Raw genomic sequence first — 14,932 nt, 5'->3', positions numbered from 1 at the left:
GAAAATGTTCTAAAATAACTGTGGTAATAATTCCACAAATCTGAATATACTAAAACCCACTGAATTGAACACTTTAAATGGTGAATTGTATAGTATGTGAAGTGTATCTCAATAAAGCTACTAAAACCACAGGAATGGAAATGTTAAAGTTTAAAAGGATTAACCACTATTGTGCTAAAGAAAATAAATAAATAATTGAACTGCAAAATATTTAGAAAATAACTACAAGAAGCCTACAACCTACAAGACACAACTCAAGTAGTATTCAGAAGAAAACTCATAATTTAAACACTTAGAAAGAATGAAAAGAACATTAAGCATCTAACATAAGAAGATAGAAAAACAACCACGAAATAAACCGAAGGAAACCTAAAGGAAGGATTTAAAACATGAAAGAAAAAATAAATAAATAAGAAAAGAGAGAAAAATAATAGAACTAATTTTTTTAAAAATCCAAGAGTGGGCTTCCCTGGTGGCTCAGTGGTTAAGAATCCACCTGCCAATGCAGGAAACACGGGTTCAAGCCCCGGTCTGGGAAGATCCCACATGCCATGGAGCAACTAAGCCCGTGCACCACAACTACTGAGCCTGCGCTCTAGAGCCTGCAAGCCACAACTATTGAGCCCGCAAGCCACAGCTACTGAAGCTTGTGAGCCTAAAGCCTGTGCTCCACAACAAGAGAAGCCCCTGTAATGAGAAGTCCGTGCACCACAACCAAGAGTAGCCCCCGCTCACCGCAACTAGAAAAAGCCCATGCACAGCAACGAAGACCCAACACAGCCAAAAGTAAATAAATAAATAAATAAATTTATTTTTAAAAAAATCCAAGAGCTGTTTCTAAAAAAAACAAACAAACAAAAAAGGGCAAGGCCTCACATGTACAAAATAAGAAGTGATAATGAGTAAAGTGATAATGTAGTCACAGACACAGGAATTTTTTTGTGTGTGTGGTATGCGGGCCTCTCACTGTTGTGGCCTCTCCCGTTGCGGAGCACAGGCTCCGGACGCGCAGGCTCAGCAGCCATGGCTCACGGGCCCAGCCGCCCCGCGGCATGTGGGACCTTCCCAGACCGGGGCACGCACCCGTGTCCCCTGCATCGGCAGGCGGACTCTCAACCACTGCGCCACCAGGGAAGCCCATAACTTAAATTTTGCATGAATAACTTAACTTAAAAATAAACTATAGGGCTTCCCTGGTGGCGCAGTGGTTGAGAGTCCGCCTGCCGATGCAGGGGACACGGGTGCGTGCCCCGGTCTGGGAAGGTCCCACATGCCGCGGGGCGGCTGGGCCCGTGAGCCATGGCCAGAGCCTGTGCTCCGCAACGGGAGAGGCCACAACAGTCAGAGGCCCGCGTACCGCAAAAAAAATAAATAAATAAAAATAAAAATAAATAAATAAATTATAAAATTACCAGGAAAAACACAAGAATTTTAATTTTAATTAGAAATATTGAAATAGGAAAGGCCTTTCTTATGACAACCCCTAAAATCCAAAAAAAAGATTAATAATTACAACTACAAAAAAACTTTAATTTCTGCTGAAAAAATATACCATAAACAAGGTTAAAAGCTAAATGAAACTGTGACAAATATCTGCAACACATAACCAAGGCAACTAATTTCCATAAAACAGAGCTCCTATAAACAATATTAAACATCCCAGTAGAAAAATGAACAAAAAATATAACCAGATGAATAAGAATGATAAACAGATGTTATAAATAAAGGAAACAAATATGGCTGTATGGTTCTTATATTTATTGAAAAGATGAAGAAAAATATACCTTTTAAATTGGCAATGTAAAAAAAGTTTAATAACCCACTCCGTTACCAAAGGTATGGAAAGCCAGAACTCCAGCACCAATAGTGGAACACAAACTGGTACAACGTCTATGAAGGGCAATTTGACAATATCTACCAAAATTTAAATAGCACATATCCTTTGACCCAGCAATTGTACGTCTAGCAATTTACTCTAAAGGGATATTAACTGTATCATCCTTTGGATTAGCAAGACTGTAAACGTTTTAAATGCCCATCCAAACAAAGAAATGCTACCATTTTTCTCCCCTCCTACATTCACACACACACACACACACACACACACACACACACACACACACACACACCCCTTTCTGAAAGATACACAAGAAATTAGTTGCTTCTAGGGAAGGAAGCCAATTAGCTTGGGTCAAAGGAAGAAGGAAAATCTGCCTTTTACCATTTGTACCATTTGTATGACAAATCATGAACATATATCACATTGAAAATTTTTAAGTTAAGATTTTCAGTATTATTTTTCCCAGCTTTACCAATTGTTACATTTTTCCTCCTCTTTGTCAGTTTTCCAGTTCCTACATTAGCAACAATGTTTAACTGTTTCCCCAAGAAACACATGGCATTTACTCAAATTCACACAGTTAAATCACAATAGTAATGTGGGTTCATTGTCCCCATGATCTCCTTGCCCCTGAGCGCTACGCCTGCATACTTATTCTACAGAGAGCACTGTCCCTGTTCTTTACCACGTATACAGAGATTATGAGTTAGGAGAAATCCAGGACTAAGAAGCTATGAATTTCTTGGCCTATGGGGCAAACACATAATCACTATTGTATTTTAGGAGACAGAAAAAAGGTAAGAAGCTGCTCAAACAAGGTTTCATGAAACATTATTTGTGCTGTCACCGTGGATGCAGAGTCTAGTCCACTATTTTTATGTTTAAGAAGTTGATTGTATCCATTTGTCCAGAGTCAATGGGGCTACAGGGCATTGAACCACACTAACCAATCACATTCACAAGAACTTAATTGCTTACACATAATGCCAATGTATTAATTTAGAATTTAAGAACATATATGTGTGTGTAAGTATACATGTATATAAACATATATATTTGATGTATATGTGTGTATATATATATAAAAAGTAGCAAGTCATGCATATAAAGGAATCACACACAAATGGTAATATATGCCCAAGGAGAACCACATGATAGCATGAGTGTGTATAGGGAGAAAAGAACAAATAGAAGGTCAGAGAAGACTTCCCTGAAAACCACAGTGTGATCAAGCTGAGATCCAATGGAAAATAAGTTTAAAAAAAGAATAGAAGGAGGAGTAAGAGGGTTGCTGGATGATGGAATAGTAAGTACAGTGGCACTGTGGCAGAAGGGAGCATGATCTAAGGAGGTAGAAAAAGATCAAAGAGCAAGACAACATGATGTAGGGTTATCTGGAGAGCTAGAGAGGGGCCAGACCGTGTGGTGGCTTGTAGGCCATGTTAAGGATTTTTGCCTCATCTTAAGAGTGGTGAAAAGCTAGTAAAGGGCTGTAAGCTGAGATGAGAACAGACTTGCGCTTGCAAAAGATTAGTGTGCTGTACAAACTGGAGGGCCAGAGTAGAAGCAGGAAGACTGCTTAGAAAGCTGGTGCAGGAGACCTAAATCAGAGATGATGGCAGCATGGACTGGCACAAATAAAATAAACAGGACTTGGTGATTGATTACACCTGAAATGCAAGGAAGAGGAAACCCTTAAGGAGGATGCCCAAGTTTCAGGTTTGTATAACTGCAGGAATAAAGAGCTATCACTGACAGAGAGAACACTCCAAGACCAGGTTGTTTTGATTTTGTTGTTTTGTTTCTTTGGGGGCTAGAGAGAGGGTAGATGTGCAAAAAAGTAAGAAAGGGTTCTGAGTGCCCAGTATCTGAAAATCTTGCTAGAGAAGGATGAAAAATGGAAAATGGGATTAGAATTCAAAGGTGGGAGAAAGTTAGCTCAAAAACTTATTATTTTTTAACCTCCATGGTCAGCCATAAAACAGGCCTAGAGATTTCTACCCCTCCCCATCACCTAACATCTTTTTAAACATATCAAAATAAAAATCTTTCAATCAAGGGGAGAGGTAAGGCTTAAAATGCAATACTTGTAAAAATAAAGAATTGGTGTGAAAGAATTTCAAAGTATATACTGAAATATCAGATGTTCTTAATTCTGAGAGTGAAGAGAAGACAGAGGCTTCCTACTTGGGGAAGCAAGAATTAAGTGACAGTCAAGGAGAAAAGAAAGCAGAAAAGAAGAGCTGATGGCCCCACTGCATGAATTTTCACAGTTTAAACGCATTTATCTTCACCTCTGAACAAACGGGTGTTCTTGGCCTTGTGTGCCAAGAGAATGCAGAAATAGCTCCACACCGAACCCCCTTTTCAGAAATTATGGCCTCCACTGCCATCAGGTGGTGGCAGTGAGGAAGTGCACCAACCAGTTTCTTCGAGCCTGGGAATGCCTATATGAAGCCTATGGTATAATTAATCTAAGATCAAAGACCTAAGATTGCAGTAGTAGAGGACAAACTGGTTAGAGTCTTTTGTAACAGATTTATCTTCTAACCTGTCAATACACAAAAATGAAATTTTTTGCTATTAATTTGGGGTAAGAAAAAAAGATTTCTCCTTTTTTTCTTTTTCATGTTAAAGACCATATATTTAGCAATTTTAAGAATACCCAGTCTGATACTATCATCTCAAACCCAACTTTTGATGTATTATATATTTGACTAAAACTGCTTCACTGTTAATTTTAATGGCGCATATAAATGAATTCATGTGCATTTCTAGCATACATCAATAACCTTATCACAAACACAAGCAATTGTCTCATTGAATATGCAAAATTCCCTTTATCTTCAAATTAATCAAATAATAATTTTTGACTACTTAGAAGTACAAGGCATGGTAGTAAACACAATTCAAAAACCCTCATATTCTCAAAACTCATCAGCTAAACAAATATATCACTGATAAAATCAACTTCAATCTTATTCACAAAAAACATGGTGAAAGATTAAAACACGTTCTTGATAGTTCTCGTCATGGTAAAAATAAGCTTGCCCAATATAATATCTGACATTCTGGGCAGTACACCTTCATTCTACTATACTGAATATTCACTTACAAATGCAGTTCTTTAAATTTGCTGCACACACACATCGATTTGATTTGTCTCTCTTTCAAGGCATTTGAACACAAGGACACAAGGATAGGAAATTGTAGGCAAAAACGTGAAATAATCACACTGGGTACATTTTTCCAGTTCTAATCAGCTGTTTTCATATGGTAGACACTGCATAATTTTGTCACTGAGTATATTCCTGATCTTCATTTTCTCCCGTTAAAATCCATACACACTATCTATTCTGTCTCTGTACCTTCCAAAATATTAATAATTCAACTAGTTTTCCCTAATTCTCTTGGTTCTGTTTCCCACCCACCTCCCACCCACCCCACTTCTCCTCCTTTCTTGTTTCAGAATGCCTAACTCTTACACACTCGAGGTGGGTTTTTTTTTTACAAAAATCACTCTTTGGGATGCTCTTCCCTTTTCTCTCAAAAATAATTTCCCACAGCTAGGCGCCAATGTCTTTCTTTTACAAGATCAAACTGCGGAAGAGGACGAGACTGGGAACCGAGTAAGCGAAACATTTGAGAATGTCAATGAGACAGCGGTCTCTCCTTTGAAAAGAAAACACAACTCTCAGCACAGAGCTTTCAACAGAGCAAAAATACTTTCATTTTCCGCTGTGCTCCTGTTCCCTCCCCGACCTCAAAGACACCTTTCCTTTTCTCTAAGCCCCAGTCGCTTTGCTATGCGTGGGGCCTGCCTTTCCTCCTCCCAAGGAAAAGAAAGACAGAGAGAAAAGAAAAGGTAGCAGTCACCTTCCCGCCGCGCCCGCGAGCTGTCAGGATCGTGCCCTACGACTCACCTGGCAGGTGCGGCCGCCCGGAGAGTTGCACGAAGCGGTTGAGCTGGCCGGTCCCCCGACCCCCGCTGCCCCCACTGCCCCCGCCGGCCCCGCTACCTCCGCCGCCGCCGCCGCCACCGCCTGCGGCGCCTCCTGCCCTCCGGCGGTTCCTGTCCCAGCCCTGGGCGGCCGACATGACCCGCTAACGACCGCTGCAACCCGATCGCGGCAGCCCGTGGCCCGGCGGCACTAGCCGAGCCTCCTTCCTGGGCTCCTCAAGAGACCCGGGAGACAGGGGAAGGGGGAGCGCCCTGTCTCACCAGCGGCCAATGACTGATGGACTTGGTGACAGGGAACCAATGGCCAGTTGTCTTCTTGGTAGGTGGAGGGAGGCGGGGAGAGACGTGGTAACCATAGCTATGGCTAAAAAAAAAGTGGGGGGAGAGAAAGGCAGAAGCAGCCACTCATCACTCGCATCCACCGCGCTAAGCAAGCCCGCGTCGCGGTGACTCCTGCGGGATCAGGCGAGCCAATCGAAGGCCGAGTGAGAGAGGCCACGCCTGCAGAGAAAGTCCCAGTGGCGACTCCAGGCGTGTCAGGATTCAGGAACGGGACACGCACATAATACAGATATTTTGAGGCAGTACTGTGTTCTGCCAGCTTTACAGGCTGAGATCCCTTTCCCACACTACACAAAGAGCTCTCTTCGAGGGGAAAAAAACAGGGGGTGGAGTCAAAGCTTAACTGTAAGAATGAGGTTTCATTTGTCTTGTCTTTAAGTCGACTGGCGGAACTCCTCCCTAATTCAATATAAGCCACGTCCCAAGCAAACAAACAGTTTTAAACCTGGTTAACAAACATGGGAAGATGTTCAAGCTAACCAGTAATCATAGAATACAAATTAAGACCCCAATGAGAAGCCGTTTCAGGCTTATTACGTTAGGATTGTTAAAATAACACCCAGCAGTGAATTAAGAGTCCCAAGAAAAATGTTCTTTCATAGATGACTGATGGCTATGTAAATGTTTTTGTTCAAATTCCTTTTTGCTCATAGAAAATTTGAATCAGCTGGAAGACAGGAACAGGTACGGAGGATCAAGATCAAAGAAAATGTAGATGTACAGATCAGGAATTCCTATTGTTCCAAAATTAAACAGAATGTTTGGCTTTGAACTTACTGGGCACAGTGCAAAGTGGGAAAACAGATTGTTCACTGACGTTTATGAGTGGTAAGGGAAAACCATATTAATTCCTCAAGGGAAACAAAACTTTTCAAGATTCTTAGATCTGGTGGTTTTTTGTTTTTTTGGTTTTTTTTGGCGTGACGTTTCATGTAGGAGAACCTTACGTGATGAAAAGAAAAAAGAAAATCTGCTGGAGCTGAGGATGCGTATCCTCTTGGTGCAAATTTCATGTCCCACTAGTCCCGCCTCCTTATTTTGCTACTTTCAGGCCCTGTGGGCAGGTATTTTACCCATGAAGCATTAGAAAGCACTGCTTACAAAAATGTTTGAGACCTGAAAAAAAAAGTCTATGGCTCTAAAATATGAAAATCAAAATTAATCAATATTAATTTTTATAAAGAAACTGTAGCATTGAGTAACCAAATAGTAGATGAAGAAAATTTTCTTTTTATAAGAGTATTCCAAGTAATAAATAATGAGTGATAGACTATTACCATTTTTCAATCTCTAATGAATTCAGAGATCAACCCACTGAGCATCAACCAGTGCTGTTATCACAAAAAGAAAGTTGAAACATACATGCCTCTAGAATGTAAACATGACTATGCAGTAGTCTTGTAGGAAAAAACTGAACCTGAATCCCGTCAGAGGTCTATATCTAACCACCAATTTATAGGAAATATGGAGGACAGAGGAACATTAAAAAATACTACAGAGATGCAAAAAGCAAAATCCAGACTATGGATATTCTACAGGATAAACAAGCAAATTTCTTCAACAAAAATTCCAGAGGAAAAAGATTTGAAGGGAAATAAAATCTATAGATTAAAAAGAGACCTGTGATGATTGGATAACTCTGTGAATATATTAAAAATCTTGACTGGCATTGGTTGCACAACTTTGTTAACATATTAAAAACCACTGAATTGTACACTTGAAAAGGGAGAATTTTATGTTATGTGAATTATATCTCAAAAAAATTTTAAATAACGTGGGAGGAGTGGATGGTGAGATAGATGAAACAACATTGACTTCATTTTAAATCAGTAAATTATATCATATGTGAATTATATCTCAATAAAGCTGTTTTAAAAGAGAGCAACTTAAGAGGTATATCAATGAATTGCAATAACATTCACCCTTTAGTAGCATTACCAAACCAAACTTGGGTCCACTCACCCATGCACAGTAAAGCCAAGGAAGGAATGTGCAGCATTTACTGCAGGCGCCAAACAAGGAGTAGGGGCAGCTAATGCTCAAAAGACCTGAACTCTCAGATGGATTTTAGATAAGGGTTTTTAAAGGCAAGGTGAGGGAGAGTCACAGGGTGTGTGATCAGCTTGTGCATAATTCTCTGATTGGTTGATGGTGAGGTAACAGGGTGATGTCACAGGGGTTAACATCATCAGTCTTCAGGCCCCAGCCTGTCTGGGGGCTAAGTGTTCATGGTCATCATGCAGTTAGCTTCTTCCATCTGGTGGGGGTTTCAGTATCTGTAAAAAACTCAGGAATGCACATCAGACACTGTTGTCTATGTCCTTCAGGGAGGAACTAAAGGTTCTGTGACTGTACTACATGGCTGATCTATTGTTTAAATTGTCACCAGTTCTCCTGGCCCAACTACTATCTTTTGTAACATGTTCACATTCTTCCAGACATTAACTCTTGAGCCAGCCTTTTGTGACTTAGGGGAGGTCTGAGAGACTAAAGCTTTTCTACAAACAAGCAGCAGGCAGAGGACATGGGGTGTGTGGGGGGGTCTGTCCTGGGAAGACCCCTAGGGTGCAATAGTAAGCCTTATTTGAATACTGATTCATAAAAACTGGGGCAAAAAGCATTGATGAGACCACTAGAAATCTGAACACTGAATATTTTATGACATAAAGAACTGTTAATTTTTAGGTGGAATAATATTATTGTAGCTATGTTAACAAGAATCCTTTTCTTTTTTTTTTTTTTTTTGGCTGTGCCACATGGCTTGTGGGATCTTAGTTCCCTGACCAGGGATTGAACCCCGGCCATGACAGTGAAAGCACCAAGTCCTAACCACTGGACCACCAGGGAACTCCCCAAGAGTCCTTATCTTTTAGATATACATACTGAAATATGTGTGGATAAAATTATATGTCACTTATTTGCTTCAAAATAATATAGGAACCAGCAATTCCACTCCTAAGTGTATATCCAAGAGAAATGAAAACATACGTCCACACAAAGATGTGTACATTGCTGTTTATAGCAGTATTATTCACAACAGCCCCAAAATAGAAAAAACCCAAATGTCCATGGGCTGACGAATAAACAAAATATGATATATCCATACAATGGAATATTATTTGGCAATAAAAAAGTGGAATACTGATACATGGATAAATGTTGAAAAATTATGCTATACAAAGGAAGCCAATCACAAAAGACCACATATTATATGATTCTGTTTATTCAAAAATGTCCAGAATAGGTAAATCCATAGAGAAGGAAATTGGTGGTTGCCAGGAGCTGGGGGAGAGAAGAAGGAGTACAGGGATTCTTTTTAGGGTGACGAAAATGTTCTGAAATTAGATAGTGGTGATGGTTACACAACTTTGTGAATATATTAAAAACCACTGAATTATACACTTGGAAAAGTGAATTTTATGGTACATGAATTATATCTCATTAAAAACAATTTTTGATAACACAATCCTTATCAATCCTTTTGATAAGGAGGGAGAAGTGGATGGGGAGCTAGCCCACCTTTGTATATGTTAAAAATTCTTCATAATAAGAAGGAAAAAAATCTACAAAAATAAGATGATATTAACCAATCAACTGAAAACCATCTCATATAGTTACATAAATATATAACCATTTTAAATTCCAAGAACAAAATGAAAGATTTATTCTGAACTAAATTTAAAATTATTAAATTATTTTAAGAGCCTTTTAGGACTTCCCTGGTGGCTCAGTGGTTAAGAATCTGTCTGCCAATGCAGGGGACACGGGTTCGAGCCCTGGTCCAGGAAGATTCCACATGCTGCAGAGCAACTAAGCCCATGCGCCACTACTGAGCCTGAACTCTAGAGCCTGCAAGCCACAACTATTGAAGCCCACGTGCCTAAAGGCCGTGCTCCACAAGAGAAGCCACCGCAATGAGAAGACTGCGCACCACAACAAAGAGTAGCCCCCGCTTGATGCAACTAGAGAAAGCCCTCATGCAGCAATGAAGACCTAACGCAGCCAAAAAAAAAAAAAAAAAAACACCTGATATACCACTCCACATTCCCTAGGATATCTAAAATCAGAAATATAGACAATAATAAATATCAGCGAGGATACAGAGAGTTTACTGAACACTCGATTGTAAAATGGTACAGCCACTTTGGAAAATAGTTTGAGAGTTAAACATAGAGTTACTGGACTTCCCTGGTGGTCCAGTGGTTAAGACTCCACACCTCCAATGCAGGGGGCGTGGGTTCAACCCCTGGTCTGGGAACTATGATCCCACATGCCACACAGCACGGTCAAAAAACCCCCAAAAAACAAAACAAAAAAATAGTTACTATATGACCCAGAAATTTTACTCCTTGATTTATATGTAAGAGAACTGAAAACATATGTCTGCACAAAAAACTTGTACACATTCATAGCAGCATTATTCACAATAGCCCAAAAGTGTAAGCAACCCAAATGTCCATCAACAGATGAAAAGGTAAACAAAATATGATATATCCATACAATGCGTTATTATTCAGTCATAAAAAAGAATGAAGTACAAATACATGCTACAACATAGATGAACCTTGAAAACATCATGCTCAGTGAAAGGAGCCAGACACAAAAAGCCACATATTGCATGACCCCATTTATATGAAATGTTCAGAACAGGCAAATCCATAGTGATTAAAAGATTAGTGGTTGCCAAGGGCTGGGGGAAGGGAGGAATGGAGAGTGACTGCTAATGGGTACAGACAGGGTTTCTTTTTGAAGTGATGAAATGTCCTGGAAACGGATAGCGATAATGGTCGCACAAACCTGTGAATATCCTAAAAGTCACTGACAGGTACACTTTATTGCAGGGTGAATTTTATGTTATTTTAGTTATATATCAATAAAAAGTAGCCCATAAGAATTCAAAATGTTTGAAAAATGTGTGCCCAATTAAAAGCCTATTAAGTATCATGTTTTATAGAAACTAAATTTTCACTACAAATATAAATTTTGCTCTTTGATAATTTTTCTACTTCATGAAGGAATTATACTAGCAAACATCGTATGTTTGACTTAAGAGAAGAGGTCCTACATAGCATAAAAAGCTTATCCACATACATTTTTTGTATATTCTCACCTGAAAAAAAACACAATAAAGACAGTCTGACAACCGGAGCTATCAGCAGAGCTGTCTGCTTCACAGGGACAAACAAAATGGATAAGGTGACCCTGAGAAGGCGATTAACATGATGAAAGTTTTGGGGGAGGGCACATGGGACCAAGACCATGAAAAGGAGGGGAAGGAAGCAGGACTGGGCAGGTGGAGAGGGTGGACTGTGATGCAGTCTCAAGGAAGGCCCCAGGAGACCCTACTGGAAACTCTAAAGCTAATGGCCCTTTAGCATTGTCCAGAGTTGGGGCAAGGGGCTAGGCCTTTTATACCTCTGTCTTGATTAATCACTGGATGAAGGATGCCCTTGAGAAAGGGGGGTGGCGACCTCAGGCAAAATGGCCCTCTCCAGTCAATAACTCCTAAGGGAACTGACAGCTGAGGGTTTCCTGTTGGTGGCACTCCCAGTGGCTGGAGGAAATAGTTCCTCATTCCTGAAGGGGGATCTCGGTGGTGCATCACTGCCTCCACCACCTATACTAAAATGCTTGGGAAGAAAACTAGCACTTACCAAGAACCTACTGATATGTGCCAACCACTTTCACAGACATTATCCCATTTAATCTTATAACCACAGGTCCTTCAAACAAGGTCCCTCGAACACAAGGTCACAAGGTGAGTGATGGAAGTGGGAGGAGGGGCCATCTCTGATTCTAAAACTCTTTCTTCCACATCACATTTGCCAAGTGACTCTTTGACAATTGTAAGTTTCAAAAGTACTTATTGACTCATGACTTAAAATTGGCATTTTCTGAGCATCTATTATGTCCAGGCACTGGGAAATTATAGAAAAAAGACAAAACATCTGCCATATACAAACATGCACACAAATATACATACATATGTATGTGTGGAAATACACATGTATGTAAATATGTAAACATCTATGTGTGTGTATATATATACATATATGTGTGTGTGTATATATACATATATATATGTATATATATACATACATAGTTGTTCAGGCCAAAATCTTGGAGTCCTCCTTGAAATCTATTTCCTCACATGCTATGTATAACCCATCACCACGTCCTGTTGTTTCTAGCTCCAAAATGTAACTTGAATCTGCCCACTTTCAGCTATCTTTGCCCATCATCATCTTTTGCTGGGGTTTCTTTAGCAACCCCTTAATGGTCATTCTGTATCCTCTATTGGCTCCAATCCATTCATCACCTAGTCTTCAGAGTGATTTTTCCCAAAATGCACAACTGTGCGTGCTACTGTGCTGCTTAAAATCTTTCAATGGCTACATTTAGCTTTTAAGATAAAGTCTAAATCCTTTAGAAGGTTAACATACATTTATTTAACAATTATTAATTGAGTGTCTACTCTGGTCCAGGCACTGTTGTAAACAATGGAATACAGCAATGAACAACAACAACAAAAACCCACAAAAACTCCTACTCTTGTGAAAATTATAAAGATTATACTCTAGTGGGGATGGGGAGAGACAGAAGTAAACAATAAGAAAATTACATATGCTATAAGAAGATAAGCCTTATAGAGAAGAACAGAGCAGGGTAAGTGGAAGAGGAATTCCAGGTATCTGTGTGGGGAGGGGAGGAGTTGCAAGTGTCTGTAGAGTGATGTGGGTAGGTCTCACTGAGAAGGTGACATTTGAATAAAGAAGTCACAAAGAATTGAAGGAGGTAAGGGAGAAAGTCACGTGGGTGTCTGGAAGAGCCTTCCAGGCAGAGGGAACAGGGAGTGCAAATGTCTCAAGGCAGGACTACATCTGTTAAATTCAAGGCCTAGTAAGGAGGCCAGTGTAGCTGAAGCAGAGGGAATGAGGGGGAGAATGGAAGATATTGGAATCAGTGAGAATAGGTAATTTTTTTCAAGGAGTTTTGCTGTAAAGAAGAGCAGAACAATGGAGTGGTATCTGGACGAGGAACTGCAGTCAGAGGTTTTTGTTTTGTCTCATTTTGAAGACGGGAGAAATAATATCTTAATGCTGACGTGAATGTTCGGTAGAGGGGAGAATCACTGGGCAATGTCCTTGAGTAGGCAAGAGGGGACTAGGCCGAGTGTACAAGGTTGGCCTTATGTAGGAGCACAGACTACAGCAAGTTTTCTCAATCTCTACACGTTTGACATTTTGGGGTGAGCTAATTCTTTGTGGTGAGGGGCTGTCCTGTGCACTGTAAGATGTTTAGCAGCAACACCAGCCTCTACCATCACTCCATCTGTAATAACCAAAAATGTCTCTAGAAATTGCCAAATGTCCCCTGGGAGGCAAAACTGCACCCATTTGAGAACCACTGATCTATAGTAACAACTCAATATATGAAATGAAAAGACAAAGCTGCATTTATTGCTTACTATAGGCAGTGAGAGTCATACTTGTCAGGCACAGGTTTAGAGAAGACCAAACTGCTAATCTTATATTGGATTTAGAGAAAGTGGGGAGTTCAGGGATTGGTGACCTTTCAGAGGTCTAAGTGTGTTGACATTCTCTGCAGAAGTGATAACTTGCGTGAGAATATTGTTGATTGGTTGACACTTGGAGGTGTGTGTACTGAAGTGAGTCTGTGATTGGCTGATTTTCAGAATCAATGGGTTGTCTTTGGGCTTGCAAAAGCATGTTCACTGGGGTGAGTTATCAATAGACTGAACTTAAAACTGGCTCTGATTTCTGGCTACTATCATGGGAATGTGGGAACTTAAAAAATTCTCATTATTCCACATGCTAGCGGGTAGATGCGGTGGTGGTAATCTGTGGAAGTTTTCTTCTGATTGCTTAAATTGTTTAAGTGAAATAGGAAACAAGGACATCAGCAGACAGGATGGATTGGAAGAGACACTGAAGATTTGAGGAGAGAAATATGAAAGTCATCTATGAAAGTAGGAGAGAAGGTACACTAGGGAAATGTAGTATGATTACTGGGCAGAATTAAGGGCCCATTTGAGGTCGACAATACAAAGACAGACAAGTCAGCATGCCATGCATTTTTCTTTAACCGTATTCAGCTGACAGGGTGCAGGAGCAGAGTGGTGGAACGCTGAACTCTACTGTGATTGAGGTTTTGCCAAACGAGTACTACAAAGCAAGAAAGGTCCAAAGAAATTGAGAGTACATTCTAGGGAATGTATTATTTTCAGTTATATATTTTGCTTTTTTATTATGACATTGTCAAAAATACTCAATAATAGAAAGAATAATATAATGAACCCCCATGAGTCTATCACCCAAACCCAACAATTAAAAACATTTTTCATCATGGGATTTCCCCTGTGGTCCAATGGTTAAGACTCCACGTTCCCAATACAGGGGGCACAGGTTGGATCCCCGTTCAGGGAACTAGATCCTGCATGCATGCCGCAACTAAAGATCCCAAGTGCTGCAACTAAGACCTGGAGCAGCCAAATAAGTAAATAAATAAACATTAAAAAAAATTTTTTTCATCTATGCTCCTCACATTTTCTTTTCCTCCAGAACTTTAAAGCAAATTCGAGACATCATACTAGTTCACCCATAAACACCTCAAGACGTATCTCTTATAAGTAAGGATTTTTTCTGGCCACGAGGCGAGGCTTGTGGGATCTTAGTTACACGACCAGGGATGGAACCTGGGTCCTCAGCAGTGAGAGCACCGAGTCCTAACCCCTGAACCACCAGGGAATTCCCAGTAAGGACTTTTAA

General features: G+C 40.1%; 1 protein-coding gene across 2 annotated transcripts in view; it reads right to left on the bottom strand.

The window, feature by feature from the left end:
• The window catches only part of KLHDC10 (kelch domain containing 10), a gene marked incomplete at its 5' end in the record, with an annotated part of 52,728 nt that extends 46,790 nt beyond the window's left edge, over positions 1-5,938 (bottom strand). For both annotated transcript variants that reach the window (XM_079711792.1, XM_079711793.1), the window contains one exon: positions 5,764-5,938. In XM_079711792.1, the coding sequence (XP_079567918.1) occupies positions 5,764-5,938 (175 nt within the window). The remainder of the gene's footprint in view (positions 1-5,763) is intronic.
• Positions 5,939-14,932: the final 8,994 nt, after the last annotated feature.

The sequence above is a fragment of the Hyperoodon ampullatus genome, assembly GCF_949752795.1.
Source record: "Hyperoodon ampullatus genome assembly, chromosome: 9".
Lineage (NCBI taxonomy): Eukaryota > Metazoa > Chordata > Mammalia > Artiodactyla > Ziphiidae > Hyperoodon > Hyperoodon ampullatus.
Note: the sequence above shows the minus strand (reverse complement) of the source record. Positions and strands in the feature narration are given on the sequence as shown.